General features: G+C 40.3%; 1 protein-coding gene across 9 annotated transcripts in view; it reads right to left on the bottom strand.

The window, feature by feature from the left end:
• The window catches only part of CAB39L (calcium binding protein 39 like), a 90,291-nt gene that overhangs the window by 19,923 nt on the left and 56,446 nt on the right, over positions 1-13,922 (bottom strand). For all 9 annotated transcript variants that reach the window (XM_081547564.1, XM_081547566.1, XM_081547573.1 and 6 more), the window contains 3 exons: positions 11,191-11,359; positions 5,658-5,717; positions 842-907 (listed from right to left, as the gene is read on the bottom strand). In XM_081547564.1, coding sequence (XP_081403690.1) covers positions 842-907; positions 5,658-5,717; positions 11,191-11,359 — 295 coding nt within the window. The remainder of the gene's footprint in view (positions 1-841; positions 908-5,657; positions 5,718-11,190; positions 11,360-13,922) is intronic.

The following is a 13,922-nucleotide window of genomic DNA, read 5'->3' on the forward strand; positions in this document are numbered from 1 at the left end:
CCAAAAACCTTCATTTGAAGCTCTGAGTAGGATCTGAAGGGCAGAGATGCAGCTCCAGCCAATGCCTCACTCCCTCAGGAGCTCTCCCTCTTCATGTGGGCAAAACGGCTGCCTCCAGGCACCTTTTCACTGAGGAAGGGGAGATCCCTCAGGGATGGATGTGGCTCTACTCTGCAGGGTCCCTGTCTGATGAGGAACAGGCATTTCTACAGGTATTTCATCGTAGATAGAATCTAATATCACAAATGCTGTTTGGTTACATATAAACATAGATCCCTCATTCTGTACTTACCCTGTACTTAATACTTTTACTGTTACTTCCAAAAAGTATTTGAAGCAGAGCACTTAGCTTGTTTTGCTACAAAGTACTGTGCCCCGTAGGTAAAGAATCCACCTGCAATGCAGGAGACCAGGGTTCCATCTCTGGGTCGAAGATCCCCTGGAGAAGGAAATGCCTACTCACTCCAGTATTCTTGCCTGGAGAATTTCATGGACAGAGGAGCCTGGCGGGCTACATGGGGTCACAAAGAGTTGGACAAGACTGAGTGACTAACACACACAGTCATAACATAGAAAATACCTCTCAACTTACAAAAAAAGAGAATAATTTTTCTGTATTTACTTGCCCACAATTTTTTGGTTTGTTTTTTTGTGGTGCAAAATGGCTTGAGGGATCTTAGTTCCCTGACCAGAGATCAAACACCTGACCCCTGCAGTGGAAGCTCAGAGTCCTAACCACTGGACCAGCAGAGAATTTCCTACTTGTCCACTATTAAACCAGTCATTTACGAACAAGAATGTCAACTTCTCGAGACTCTAACTTAAAGAAATTTGACATTACCTTCAAAGATTGTCTTTTAGTCACATAATTCTCAGACTGAAGCAGTTTCTCATAGTCTTCAAAAATCTAATGAAAAGAAAAGAAATATTAATAATGTAAACCCAGCAGTGATTTCTCTGTGTTAAGTCTGTTTGCTTCAGAAGTAAATCCGCAGTCCTTCAGCCCAGCCCAGACGTTGTGCTGTGTATGTCCGGGTGGATTGCCTTTGTCCATGGGGAGGTTTCCCCATTTCTCCATCTGCACTTACTCATAGAGATATCGGGGGACGAGGAGGCGGGTGATACCAGAGACATGCTTCCCTCTGTTTTATTTTAGTTCTGCAAAGTAGAAATTGAGTAGAAAAAAGGAGTAATTGAGTCCTCCCAATAAAGCACTTTGACTAAAACATCTATTTTATTTTATTTTTGGCTGTGTTGAGTCTTTGTTGCCATGCGTGGGCTTTCTCTAGTTGCAGTGCGTGGGCTCAGCAGCATTGGTGCCCGGTCTTGATTGCCTCTTAGCATGTGGGATCTTCCCAGACCAAGGATGGAACCCATATTGCCTGCATGGGCAGGCAGATTCCTAACTCTAGACCACCAGGGAAGTCCTGAAGAAAGCATCTATTAACTCATCTAATGAGCTGCAGGATAACTCATTTTATGCCATTTTAAAGAAATGCGTTTACGCAGTCTTGCTGGTAGCTATTAGTCTTTGGATAATTTGAGAAAAGATTGAAGACACTTAGCAACTCATAAAGAATCAAACTGGCAAATTCACAGCATGAGCAGGCAGAGGAATAGGGCCACTTCTGCCACATGATGGCCATGTGAATCCCAACTGGCCTCTCTGGAGCACTTCCACTCTCCCCAGAAGCTGGGAGACACTGGTGATGGGGGCCCGTTTCCTAGTGTGATTGGTCATCAAACACAGTCTAGGCCCTTCGGTTGAACACAGAGTGCCGGCAGCTGGGAAAGTTCAGTGTCAACCTCTGGTCACACATAGGCACACTCAGAGGCCACTTAGGTGGGAGGGCAAGCCTGGAAGAGAGCTGAAAGCAAGAGTTTAGAGTCTGGGGAGGGTAGCAAATGGTCCTCGGAAGACCAAATGCCAGGTATGAGTGATGAAGACAAGCTGTGTACACTGGTGAGAATGCCCAAGAGAGAATTCAGAAACTGAGAAAACAAAATCACGGAGCTCACATTAAAGTCACAGTAATTTTTTTTTCTTTTACTTGAAGGTTTTATTATTTATTCTGATTGTCATGGAACACAAGAAGGATTTTGTGGGTCACTAAAGGCATCAGACAAACATCGTGGTAAATTTTACTTGTAACCATAAAATGTCAATGCATGCATATAAGGTATTATTGACTCCCTAGGCTCCCAGTTTCATTATTTTAGGTCATATACCATGTCCTCCAGCTTCAGGTTTACCACTAAAGAAATAAGAAACTCAACAAGTATGAAATGTTTAAGGAGCATGAGTTCTTGAAGCCAATGTTCAGGTCAGTGAAATAGGCTCAGTATCTGTGAGACTACTAAATTACACAAGATGTGACTATAAAGAAAAAGTTAGGTAAATAAGGGTCAAAGAGAATGAGCTTATGGTCTCTCAAAATTGTTGCTTATTATCCTTGAGTGCAAATTGCACAACACATTATTTCACTCATTCTATAGAAAAGATGAGTAGTTGATATACAGGTTTTGTCATAAGCTATCTTTGTCCTCTTATTTTCATTTATTATAAATATTACATATAATGAATTTGAGAAAACTATGCACTATCTCCATAGTGAAGGACAGGGAAGCCTGGTGTGCTGCAGTCTATGGGGTCACAAAGAGTTGGACATTACTTAGTGACTGAACAACAATGAGTCTTTAACATTCCATCCAGCATCTACAGTTACTGAACAAACTATAATAAGTTTGTTTCCTAAATTCAAAAATACATGAGTCTCTTTTAGTCTTGAAGCTTTTGGATACATCTGGCAGTAATCTTTTTCTCCCTTCATATTTTACACTTTGATCAAAGGTCTCCAATTGATTTCATAGATTTTCTCTTGATAATTTTAGGATATGAAAATCACTTTTGATTTCATGATTACATTGATAATTCTTAATCTCAAAGGAAGAGTAGCAAACAATTTATGAAGAAGAAAGCCATAGTGTGATTTCTATGATTTGGATGTGTAGAAACACAGGATGTGGGCAGGGTGTTCCATAGCTTCCCAGAGTCATCTGTTTCCGTTTATCTTTTTGTGTGGCTAACTACAAAATTTTACATTACACAGTGGCTTGCATTATATTTCAACTGGACAGTACTGGTCTAGAGCAGCTAAACTAACACTGCAACAAGCCATGTAAAGTTTTGTCTCTAAGCCTGTGCTATGTTTTACTTTAATTCATGGCGAATAGATGGGGAAACAGTGGCTGACTTTATTTTTGGGGGCTCCAAAATCACTGCAGATGGTGAGTGCAGCCATGAAATTAAAAGACGCTTACTCCTTGGAAGGAAAGTTATGACCAACCTAGACAGCATATTAAAAAGCAGAGACATTACTTTGCCAACAAAGGTCCGTCTAGTCAAAGCTATGGTTTTTCCAATAGTCATGTATGGATATGAGTGTTGGACTATAAAGAAAGCTGAGCATCGAAGAATTGATGCTTTTGAACTGTGGTGTTGGAGAAGACTCTTGAGAGTTCCTTGGACTCCAAGGAGATCCAACCAGTCCATCCTAAAGGAGATCAGTCCTGGATGTTCATTGGAAGGACTGATATTGAAGCTGAAATTCCAATACTTTGGCCCCCTGATGCGAAGAGCTGACTCATTTGAAAAGACCCTGATGCTGGGAAAGATTGAGGGCAGGAGGAGAAGGGGACGACAGAGGATGAGATGGTTGGATGGCATCACCGACTCAATGGACATGGGTTTGGGTGGACTCCGGCAGTTGGTGATGGACAGGGAGGCCTGGCGTGCTGCGGTTCATGGGGTCGCAAAGAAGCGGACACGACTGAGAGGCTGGACTGAACTGAACTGAATGCTGTTTCTATTGATGGTACACTTAGCAAAAGCATTGTAGCTCTTGGTTGGGTTTGTTTATCCAATGTTCATTTAATACCACCAAATATATGGTACTGAGTTAGGTATTAAGGATGTCTAAGTAATCATGATAAAAATTAATCCATGGTACTATCCTGAAAACCATAAATCTTGTCAACTTCCTACAACAACCCTATGAAGTAGCTATTATTAATATCCTCATTTTTTGGTAGGCACAGTAACTTGTTCAGAATCATATAATTAGTAAGAGACACAGCAGGATTCTGAAGCAAAGCAACTGGACATAAATCTGTACTGCATTCTGAGCCCCTGTGTTTGACAGATAAGGTTCCTGCCTCCCAGGGAGCTTATGAACCAGACAGAAAGATACAAAGACACACCATAATAATATTATACAATGTGGAAAACGTGTGAGAAAGAAGGAGAATGGGAGGAGGGGAGAGAGAGAGAGTGTGTGTGTGTCTGTTTGGGGTGAGGGGGTTAGGGTGTATGTTAGGGAGAGCTTCCTGGAAGAGTCACATGATGAAAGCAAGCAGGACCATGAGGGCGTTCCCAGGGATGTACCCTCCCGAGTCTCCGACTTCTTGTTTCTAGGAAAGGCTTACCCTCCAAGGCCCGGGTTCCAAAGAGCACATTTAATCAGAGAAGTGAGAAAATGCAGAAACCAAGGACAACAGTCAAGCAAGACAAAACAGTAACAGTTGAGCCAAAAACAAAGTCAGGGATCTTTAGGTCCTCCATAAAGTCTATAGATAATATCCTGAGCCATATCCTTGAGTTGTTTAAGAGAGACTGAAATCCCCACCAGGTGGAAGAAGTTAACTGTATACTGAACACAAGTACAGAGACCTCATACTGGTTGAAATGAAGGGGTTGATGATGTTAACCCCTGATATGCCACCTTGTCACCTTACTACCAACCAGTCAGAAGACGGTCCACTCACAACCCTCACCCCTTCCTGGAAAACTATTTGGGATTTGAGTCTTTTGAGCATTAGCTGCCCCACACTCCAAGGAGTGTGGGGCATTTATTGCCTTGCAGTAAATCCTGGACTTTCCTTCACCACAACCCGGTGTCAGCAGACTGGCGTTGCTGCATGCCGGGTAAGTTTGGTTCAGTAACAATGATAGCTGATTATCAAAAGGATGAGATGGATTTACCCTTAGAGAAGGGAGCTGGAAGACAGATGTATATTTTGGTATTTCTACTAGTCAGTGAAACTAGTTATCAACCATGTAAAATGATTCATTTTATTAAAGGTGGGGTGCCCTATATGGCTTAGATGGTAAAGCATCTGGTGCAATGCAGGAGACCTGGATTCAATCCCTGGGTCAGGAAGATTCCCCTGGAGAAGTGAATGGCAACCCACTCCAGTATTCCTGCCTGGAGACTCCCATGGAGAGAGGAGCCTGGTGGGCTATAGTCCATGGGGTCGCACAGAGTCGGACACGACCGAAGGGACTTAGCACGTACATATACACCGCCTCTTAAGGGCCACATGGATGCTCTTAAGTCAAGGTCAAAGTGAGCTGGTGCTGGTTGTTTCCTGGAGCTCCAGAGCACAACAGGAAGAGAAAAGAAAAACAAGGACGCCCTGATCTCCTGCTATCCTCTATTTTTCATAGTTTCTTAATGATCTGACTTCTGGGTAATAAACCAAGCAAGTGGATGGTTGGTTTCAATTTCTCTCATAAATAGAAGTAAGTGCTAAGAGATCTAAGAAGGAGAGAGGGAAAGGAAGAATGAAATAAAGACTTAAAAACGACTTCTACTTACAGTGTCATAATTTTGTTCTAAGAAGTCTGCTACCAACACTTTATGTCTAGTTAGCAAATCCTAGAAAAAGAACAGTCAATGAAACAAAATTATTATAGGTAATAAATTTTACAAATCTATTTTTTCTTCTAAGATTTTCTAAGTCAATTAATTTGAAGCATAACAATTTCAGAATATTTTCATTTACATCTCAGAATTATTTCCATTTCTTAGTTTAAGATGTGAAATACAATTTGTTTCATGCTAAAAACAACAGAGTGCTTTAAATTCGTATCATTGTTAGATAATAGAAATAATTTAACTAGTGAAACAAATGTTACCAAAGAGACAAGCTTATGTTATATTTCTTCAAGCCCATAACTCTACACTGTAAATATTATACAATAAATATTCAAATAAAGCTTATGATGATCTTTTAAAATGTCATTGATAACTATTAAAAACAAAAAACTTTGAACGGACTAAAACCATATCTCACAAGGTAACAGATTTTCAATGATTGACCTTTAGTTTTCTTCTTAATCACTTTTGAAATGGAGGTGTCTAGGATTCTCAGAAGCACAAGAACGACATTTAAAAAACTACATTTATTTTACTTATTTATTTGGCTGCACTGGGTCTTAGTTGTGGCATGTGGGATCTCTAGTTGCAGCATTCAAACTCTTAGTTATGGCATGTGGGATCTATTTCCCTGGCCAGGGATGGAATCTGGGCCCCTGCATTGGGAGCGTGGAGTCTCAGCCACTGGACCGCCAGGGAAGTCCCACAAGAATGACATTTATCTCAGCATTGTCCTAGTCCTGCGCTTAGGTCAGTGGGCTGTGAAGTGTTGTGCAGTTACTAAGTAGCTCAATGCACTCTTTCAAAGTTGAGGACAAGGAGCCTGATCTAATTATAGACATAACTCCCAGGAAACTGAACAAAAGCATAAAGGAACGTTTGATTGAAAATTCACACCTAAATCATAACCTTAAGTCACCTTGAGGTCAAAAGAAAACAAGCCCCAGCTAATCCTCTTAATATGCTTAAAGGCTAAATGCCTTGCCTAGGTGCTATGCAGAATTTAATTAAAAACAACATGAATTTTCAAGTTTTCCAAAATAAATTCTTAGGCTTTAATACATATTTAATTAAAACTTCTAATTTAATTAAAAGTATATACAAGATACACAACATAAACTTACAGAGAAAAAGAAAGCAGCCGCAACGGTAAAACTCACTCCTCTTTAGAAAAATATTTTTAATTGGAGGATAATGGCTTTACAATATTGTGCTGGTTTCTGCCGTACATCAACATGAATCAGTCATATTCATATGACTGATATGAACCTCCCTCCCATTTTCCCATCCCATCCCACTCCTCCAGGTTGCCACGGAGTCCTGGGTTGTAAAACTCACTTATTTTTATTTAAATAAAAGGTTAAATATTTAAAGTAATTTGCACTACTGTTTTCTTTTTTCTTTTTAAAAATTTGTATTGGCATATAATTGATTTACAATGTTGTGTCAGTTTCTGCTGTACAGCAAAGTGAATCAGTTATATATGTACACATACATCCACTCTCTGATTCTTTTCCCACATAGGTCATTACAGAGTATTGAGTAGAATTCCCTGTGATATATGGTAGGTCCTCATCAGTTGGCACTACAATTTTCAAGCCCCCAAATAATGAAACTGGCTATTAACTTCATTTCCTATTACTTATCATCACAACCTGTTTGACCACTGGGCCTATCACTGGAGACATGTACTTGTTTCCCCAGGAGAACGTAACAGTACAGCTCTGGAACTGGGATTTTAAAATGGGAAAACGCTCTAAGGAATTCATCCCAGTCAAAATTCAAACTAGTTGCTACATCAGAGACCCCCTAGTTCCATAGCAACCTTTTGGGGTCCCTAGTCTTTTTCTAAGTGGATATTTGGAATGCCCAGTTTTTACACCCCCAATCTCCTGAGCATTACTGGTGGTTTTCTGAGCTGACTCAGGTTAGAAAGGTCTCTGCATGGGCTACAGCAGGCACTCTCGATGGCTGCACCCATGGAGCTCCACATCTCTTATGCCAGTCATCAGCCTTGACTACAAGGATCACAATCTGCCGTGGCCTCAGGCCCTACACCTGCAACGATGGTGACACCGGAAAGAGTACCTGGCGGATAAGTGCTACCAGCAAAGGTTTTCCATTCACGCTACATTAGTGTTACACCAAAGAAAGAGGAATAAGGAGGGGTTCTGTGAGGAGCAGCTCTTTCAAATTCTAAGGGAAAAAATAACTTTAAAATCCAACAATAGAATATGTAATAGGGTAGGGAAAAATTCCTCCAGCACATATGTGTGTGGATAGACAATAAGTGAGTGTGTACACATTATATATACCTAGATATACCCTCAAATTTATACACATAATAATGCATGCACAAAACTGGAGGGACTGTACCATATCCAGGGGATCTTCCCACCCCAGGGATGGAACCCAGGTCTCCTGCATAGCAGGCAGATTCTTTACCATCTGAGCCACCGGGGGAGCCCCATATACATATATGCGTGCTAAGTCGCTTCGGTTGTGTTCAACTCTGTTTGACCCCATGGACTGCAGCCTGCCTGGCTCCTCTGTCCATGGGATTCTCCAGGCAAGAATACTGGAGTGGGTTGCCATGCCTTCTTCCAGGGTATGTTCCCGACCCAGGGATCAAACCTGTGTCTCTTACATCTCCTGCATTGGCAGGTAGGTACTTTACCACTAGTACCACCTGGGAAGCCCTCATATACATATATAGGGTGGGCCAAAACGTTCACTTGGATTTTTCTATAATATCTTATATATGTGTGTCTGTGTATATATATACACAGTACATAAACAAATACAGTTGTTGCATTATTAAAGATCAAAGAACTGAGCGGGAAAAAAATAGCTAGGATCCCCCCAAAAAAGGAAAAAGCAGGAAATTGCCAAGAAAACTAAAATTCAAATTTAAAAAAATTTTAAAAAGTATTGAAAATAGTGTACTCTTTCATCCCACCTTCTAACAATTCTGTTTTGACAGGACTAGCTTTTGCACGGTCTAAGTCTTCTGCTAAAAATTATTGATATTGGTATTTTAGTGAATTCTGCACAGCCTGGAAGAACTCAGGGTGAAATGACAGAGACACACATTCCATGGCAGGGACCCAAGACCACAACAGCTAGCAGCAGCTGCATTGACAAAGGGTTTACTATGTGCTTGAGAGTGTGCTTCGCACTCTACATAGGTTATTTCTAATCTGCACAACTCTGCAAAAACGGGGATTACGTTCCTCATCTCACAGATGAAGAAAATGAGGCCCAAGGGTTAACTAACTTGCTCAAGGATGTACAGCAAATCAGGTGCAGACAGAGATGGAATTCAAATCACTTTTTAGCATGTCACTTCTTGGGGGGGGGGCGTGGAAGAGACTGTGGTTATAAGGAATCCTTTTGGGGAATGGAAAATTTGCAGACAATGCCATGAAAAAATATAATACAATAATGGTAAAACAACAATAATTAAACTGAACAACAGTCATCCTACAGGTCAAAAAAAAAAAGGCTAAGCCTAGGAAGTTAAAAACAAAAGCCCAAACCAGCCAACCAATCAAGCAAACAAATCCCTCTGAAAGCAGTTACTTAAAAAAAAAAGTGGGACTTCCCTAGTGGCCTAGTGGGTAAGAATCTGCTTGCCAATGCAGGGGACACAGGTTCGATCCCTGGTCCAGGAAGATCCCACATGCCTCGGAGTAACTAAGCCCATGTGCCACAACTACTGAGCCTGTGCTCTAGAAACTGTGCTACTCAACAAGAGAAACCACTCCAATGAGAAGCCCTCACACCGCAAGGAAGAGTAGCGCCCACTAGCTGCAACTACAGAAAGCCTACACAAACAGCAATGAAGACAAAGCACAGCCAAAAATAAAGAAATTAACTGATTTTTAAAAAGTGATTTGCGTTCATTACATTATATTGACCACAGCATTTTGGTAAAATGTAGAAAATTGGCATTTTCAATATCAGTAGCATATTAGGGGGAGAAGGCAATGGCACCCCACTCCAGTACTCTTGCCTGGAAAATCCCATGGACAGAGGAGCCTGGTAGGCTGCCGTCTATGGGATCACACAGAGTCGGACACAACTGAAGCGACTTAGCAGCAGCAGCAGCAGCAGCAGCAGCATATTAGGAAAGTTTTTTTTTAATGTTATTTAGATTCTCAGGGACTTAAGTTCAACAAAAATATGCTCAAGTACAAACTGTCGTAATTTATCTTTGTGCTTCAATATTGTGCTGAAAATTAAATTGGGTTGATCATATGATGTCAAGACATTATTATCATGTTTATTTATCCTATTAAATGAAAAATCTTTGGGGAAATTTTCAGAAATAAATGCTGAATTGAATTTGCTTTTTTCCCCTTCATTAGAGCTGCTGTCGGTGTACAGCTATTTGTGAAGTCTTATCTATGGTTTTTCAAAAAAGGAACTAACTTGTTTCCATGATGGCGAAGGGTCATCAGATAGAAAAGGGAAAAAAAAAATGGCACTACAGTATTTACTACTAGAGAACACCTTCTTAATTGTTTTGGCACAGATATTTGCTAGAAAGGAATGGAATGGTCCTTTGTGTTAAATGTCCTTCTTCATATTTGACACACCAAGGCCCCTCCTACCATGTGTTCTAGGATATACTCTTGGGGGCTTCATCTGTAGCCACTGTACAACTGTTGTTTGGCCAAGTGAGACTTTTTATGTGCCCAGTTGCTTCATGTCATGTGGGATCTTCCCCAACCAGAGGTTGAACCAGAGTCCCCAGCACTGCAAGGTGGGTTGTTAATCACTAGACCACCAGGGAAGCCCCACGACAAGCATGTTGAGTTGCTTTTTCCACAATGTGATAGACGGGTCTAGTAGATTGCATTCTGTTTACTGAACTCTCTTACGATCCACATCATACACGGTTGGCTATGCTCAGGTCTAAGAAATACAATTTTCTGCTTTTTATTTTTTTTTAAATAAATTTATTTATTTTAGTTGGGGGCTAATTACTTTACAATATTTTAATAGTTTTTGCCATAGATTGACATGAATCAGCCATGGGTTTACATGTGTTCCCCTTCCTGGACCCCCCACCCACCTCCCTCCCCATCCCATCCCTCTGGGTCATCCCATTGCCCCGGCCCTGAGCCCTTGTCTCATGCATCGAACATGGAATGGTGTTCTGTTTCACATATGATAATATACATGTTTCAATGCTATTCTCCCAGAACGTCCCACCCTCACCTTCTCCCTCAGAGTCCATAAAATTGTTCTATGCATCTGTGTCTCTTATTCTGTCTCGCATATAGGGTTATCGTTAACCATCTTTCAAATTCCATATATATGCATTAGTATACTGTATTGTTGTTTTTCTTTCTGCTTTTTAAAATTAAACTGCCTCTTAGAGCCAAGTGACTTAAGTACTGAAACTAAATAACCCAGCTGATTCTGGCAGGGGCTGGGGTGGGGTGGGGAAGGGACAGGGAATTACCTTAAAAGTAGCAAAGGCATCTGAAGCGATATCAAATGTTGACAGTTCGACATACTTAAAGAAATCTTGGAATTGGTTAGAAAAGAGGATGATTTTGGCAAGTGGTTCATGTCGAATACATTCTCTCAGCATAATACCACAACGTAAGGCGATCTGTGGAACTTCATAGCTAAAGCACAAACAAGAGAGAAAGAGAGAACTATGTATCAAAAGAACCGTTTCAATACTGCTGTTAATGGAAGTATAGGTACCATTTGTCACAGTTCATTCAAACACCACTCACTGAATATCCACTAAATATCTACAATGTGCCTGGCACTATTTCAGATGCTGGGGATACCTTAAAAGTAGCAAAGGCATCTGAAGCATATCAAATGTTGACAGTTCGATATACTTACAGAAATCTTGGAATTGATTAGAAAAGATATAACAGTATCTTTTGTTGGGGATACAACAGTCAGCAGACAAGGTCACTGCCTTTCTAGAATTCACAATTTAGTGAAAATGTATCTGGTGGGAGAGGAAGCAGACTGTAAACAGTGACCAGATAATTTCATATACTTCAGGGCTATGAAACTGAAGAAAATAAAATACGTATGCTAGAGAGTGTGACTTCTTGATTTGTTTTACTTTAGACTAAGTGGTCCTGGAAGGAGAAAAGCATTCCAGGAAAAGGAACTAAAAGTGCAAAGGGTCCAAGGAAAGAACCAGCAGCTTTGTAAGCCAAGGTAAGTGTGGTAGGAAGCCTTTGGAGAGTTTAACGTAAGCAATTAACACAGCTGATCAGATACTTTAAAAATGATCATTCTGGCTCCCTGTGGAGAATTCTGTAAAACAGGAAAGAATGGGCTGCGGAGCTAAAGGGCAATCAGGGAGACTAGCTAGTGAGGAGGAACAGCAGCCCAGCTAGAGACGCTGGGGGCTTGGGTTGGGCGATGGTGGTAGAATAGAGGACTGTGGGCAGGTCACGGATATTGATCAGAGGAAGAGTCAGCAGAGCTTGTAGATGTTGGGGTAAGTTGAGGAATAAATTTGGGCTGAGGGAAATTGAAGATTCAAGAATAACAAAAGAATATTTACATGAACTTCAGATTCGAGAATAAAATCTCTTTCCCACGATTTAGGAAACAGGCTACTTGGCAACTTCAAATTTATAATTATTTTAAGGAAAACAGCAAAGAAAGGTCTCTGAGAGAAGTCATTAAACCAGGGCGGTATTTATTCATTTTGTCCCATTTTTATGTGGAATAATATTCACAAATATCATCTGAATATTCCCTGAAAAACTCATGTTAACATTAAATGCTAACATATTCAGATAGGTACAATTCTTTGTAGAATATTAAAAAGTGCCAATTTATAGTATTAGCAATTTCTCTTATCAGAAGTATTTGAAAATCAGCCTATTGGCATGCATGGAAGAGTTATAAGGTGGGTTTTATTAAAGATGTCATAAAGAGGGGTACATTTTCTGAAATGTGAAGAAGAACAGTCATTTACTAATAGAGCACTGAAGAAGCAATTGAAAAAAAAAAACTGTTGACTTAGAGAAAAAACGTAAGGGGCACACGATTAAAATCCAGACTTATTAGTAAGATATTTATGGACGTTCATAATTTTGCTTTAAACTTAACCTTTCCATTTCATCTCCCATCACCTCCCTTAATTCTTTGGGGTATGGCCTTCTCTCAACCTAGAATGCCCTGCTCCATAAGTTTTCACCTCTAAGATTCTTTCTCATTTTTCAAAACTTAGTTCAAATGCCACCTCCTCCTTGAAGTGTTTCCAATCACCTACCATTCAGACTCACCCTCCCCTCCTTCAGACTCCTACAATAGCTTGTCTGTAATTCCACTTTAACACATTTCTCATTCTTCAGTATGGCCCATTGCAATAAATTGTCATACATTTGTTTTCTTTACCTCATCACAAACAGCTTAGTTGCTAAGGATACGCTTTACTCATCCTGTTACTTTCTCTCCTCCTCTGTGAATCTCCATGTGGTATCTGTGTCTTATTTACTGGTACCTGCCTCTATCCACACCCTAGTCTCCAAAGAGTGCTTAGTATAATGTCTTTCACAAAGGTGTATAAAGAATTTAGTAAACTTCAAACTCTGATTAAACTTCTTAATACTAGGGGTCTCTAATGAGACACAAACTTTGGCTTATAGGAAAAACTGTATGATCTCTGCTGCTGCTGCTAAGTCACTTCAATCGTGTCCGACTCTGTGCAACCCCATAGATGACAGCCCACCAGGCTCCCCCATCCCTGGGATTCTCCAGGCAAGAACACTGGAGTGGGTTGCCATTTCCTTCTCCAATGCATGAAAGTGAAAAGTAAAAGGGCTCTAGCCATTCTCATTTCTTAATTCATCAAAAGGAAACTATAAAAAAAAGTTTCTACTTGCAACTTCCGTGTATAATTAGTTCCTTTTTTTTTGGTTTCATTTGGTGAAGTTTATCAGAACCATCTGTGATGCACAGACTATTTATTCTTGAGAACCAAGAGAGTATTTTTAAAAATGCTACTCTGGGTCAGAACACTGGTCATTCCATCCTAGTAGTTTGTGCCCAAGAGTGGAATGGTCATTCCTCTGAGCTGACAACTTCTTAAAGTTAGGAATATATTGGGATATATAAAGAAAGTCCTAATTTTTCTCAGTACCCTTTAAGGAACTTGTAATTCACATGTTTAAACCTGACTATCCTCCAGGATACTGACTTTTGATA

This window comes from Giraffa tippelskirchi, chromosome 12 (assembly GCF_054371585.1).
Source record: "Giraffa tippelskirchi isolate mGirTip1 chromosome 12, T2T-mGirTip1v1.2.pri, whole genome shotgun sequence".
Classification (NCBI taxonomy): domain Eukaryota; kingdom Metazoa; phylum Chordata; class Mammalia; order Artiodactyla; family Giraffidae; genus Giraffa; species Giraffa tippelskirchi.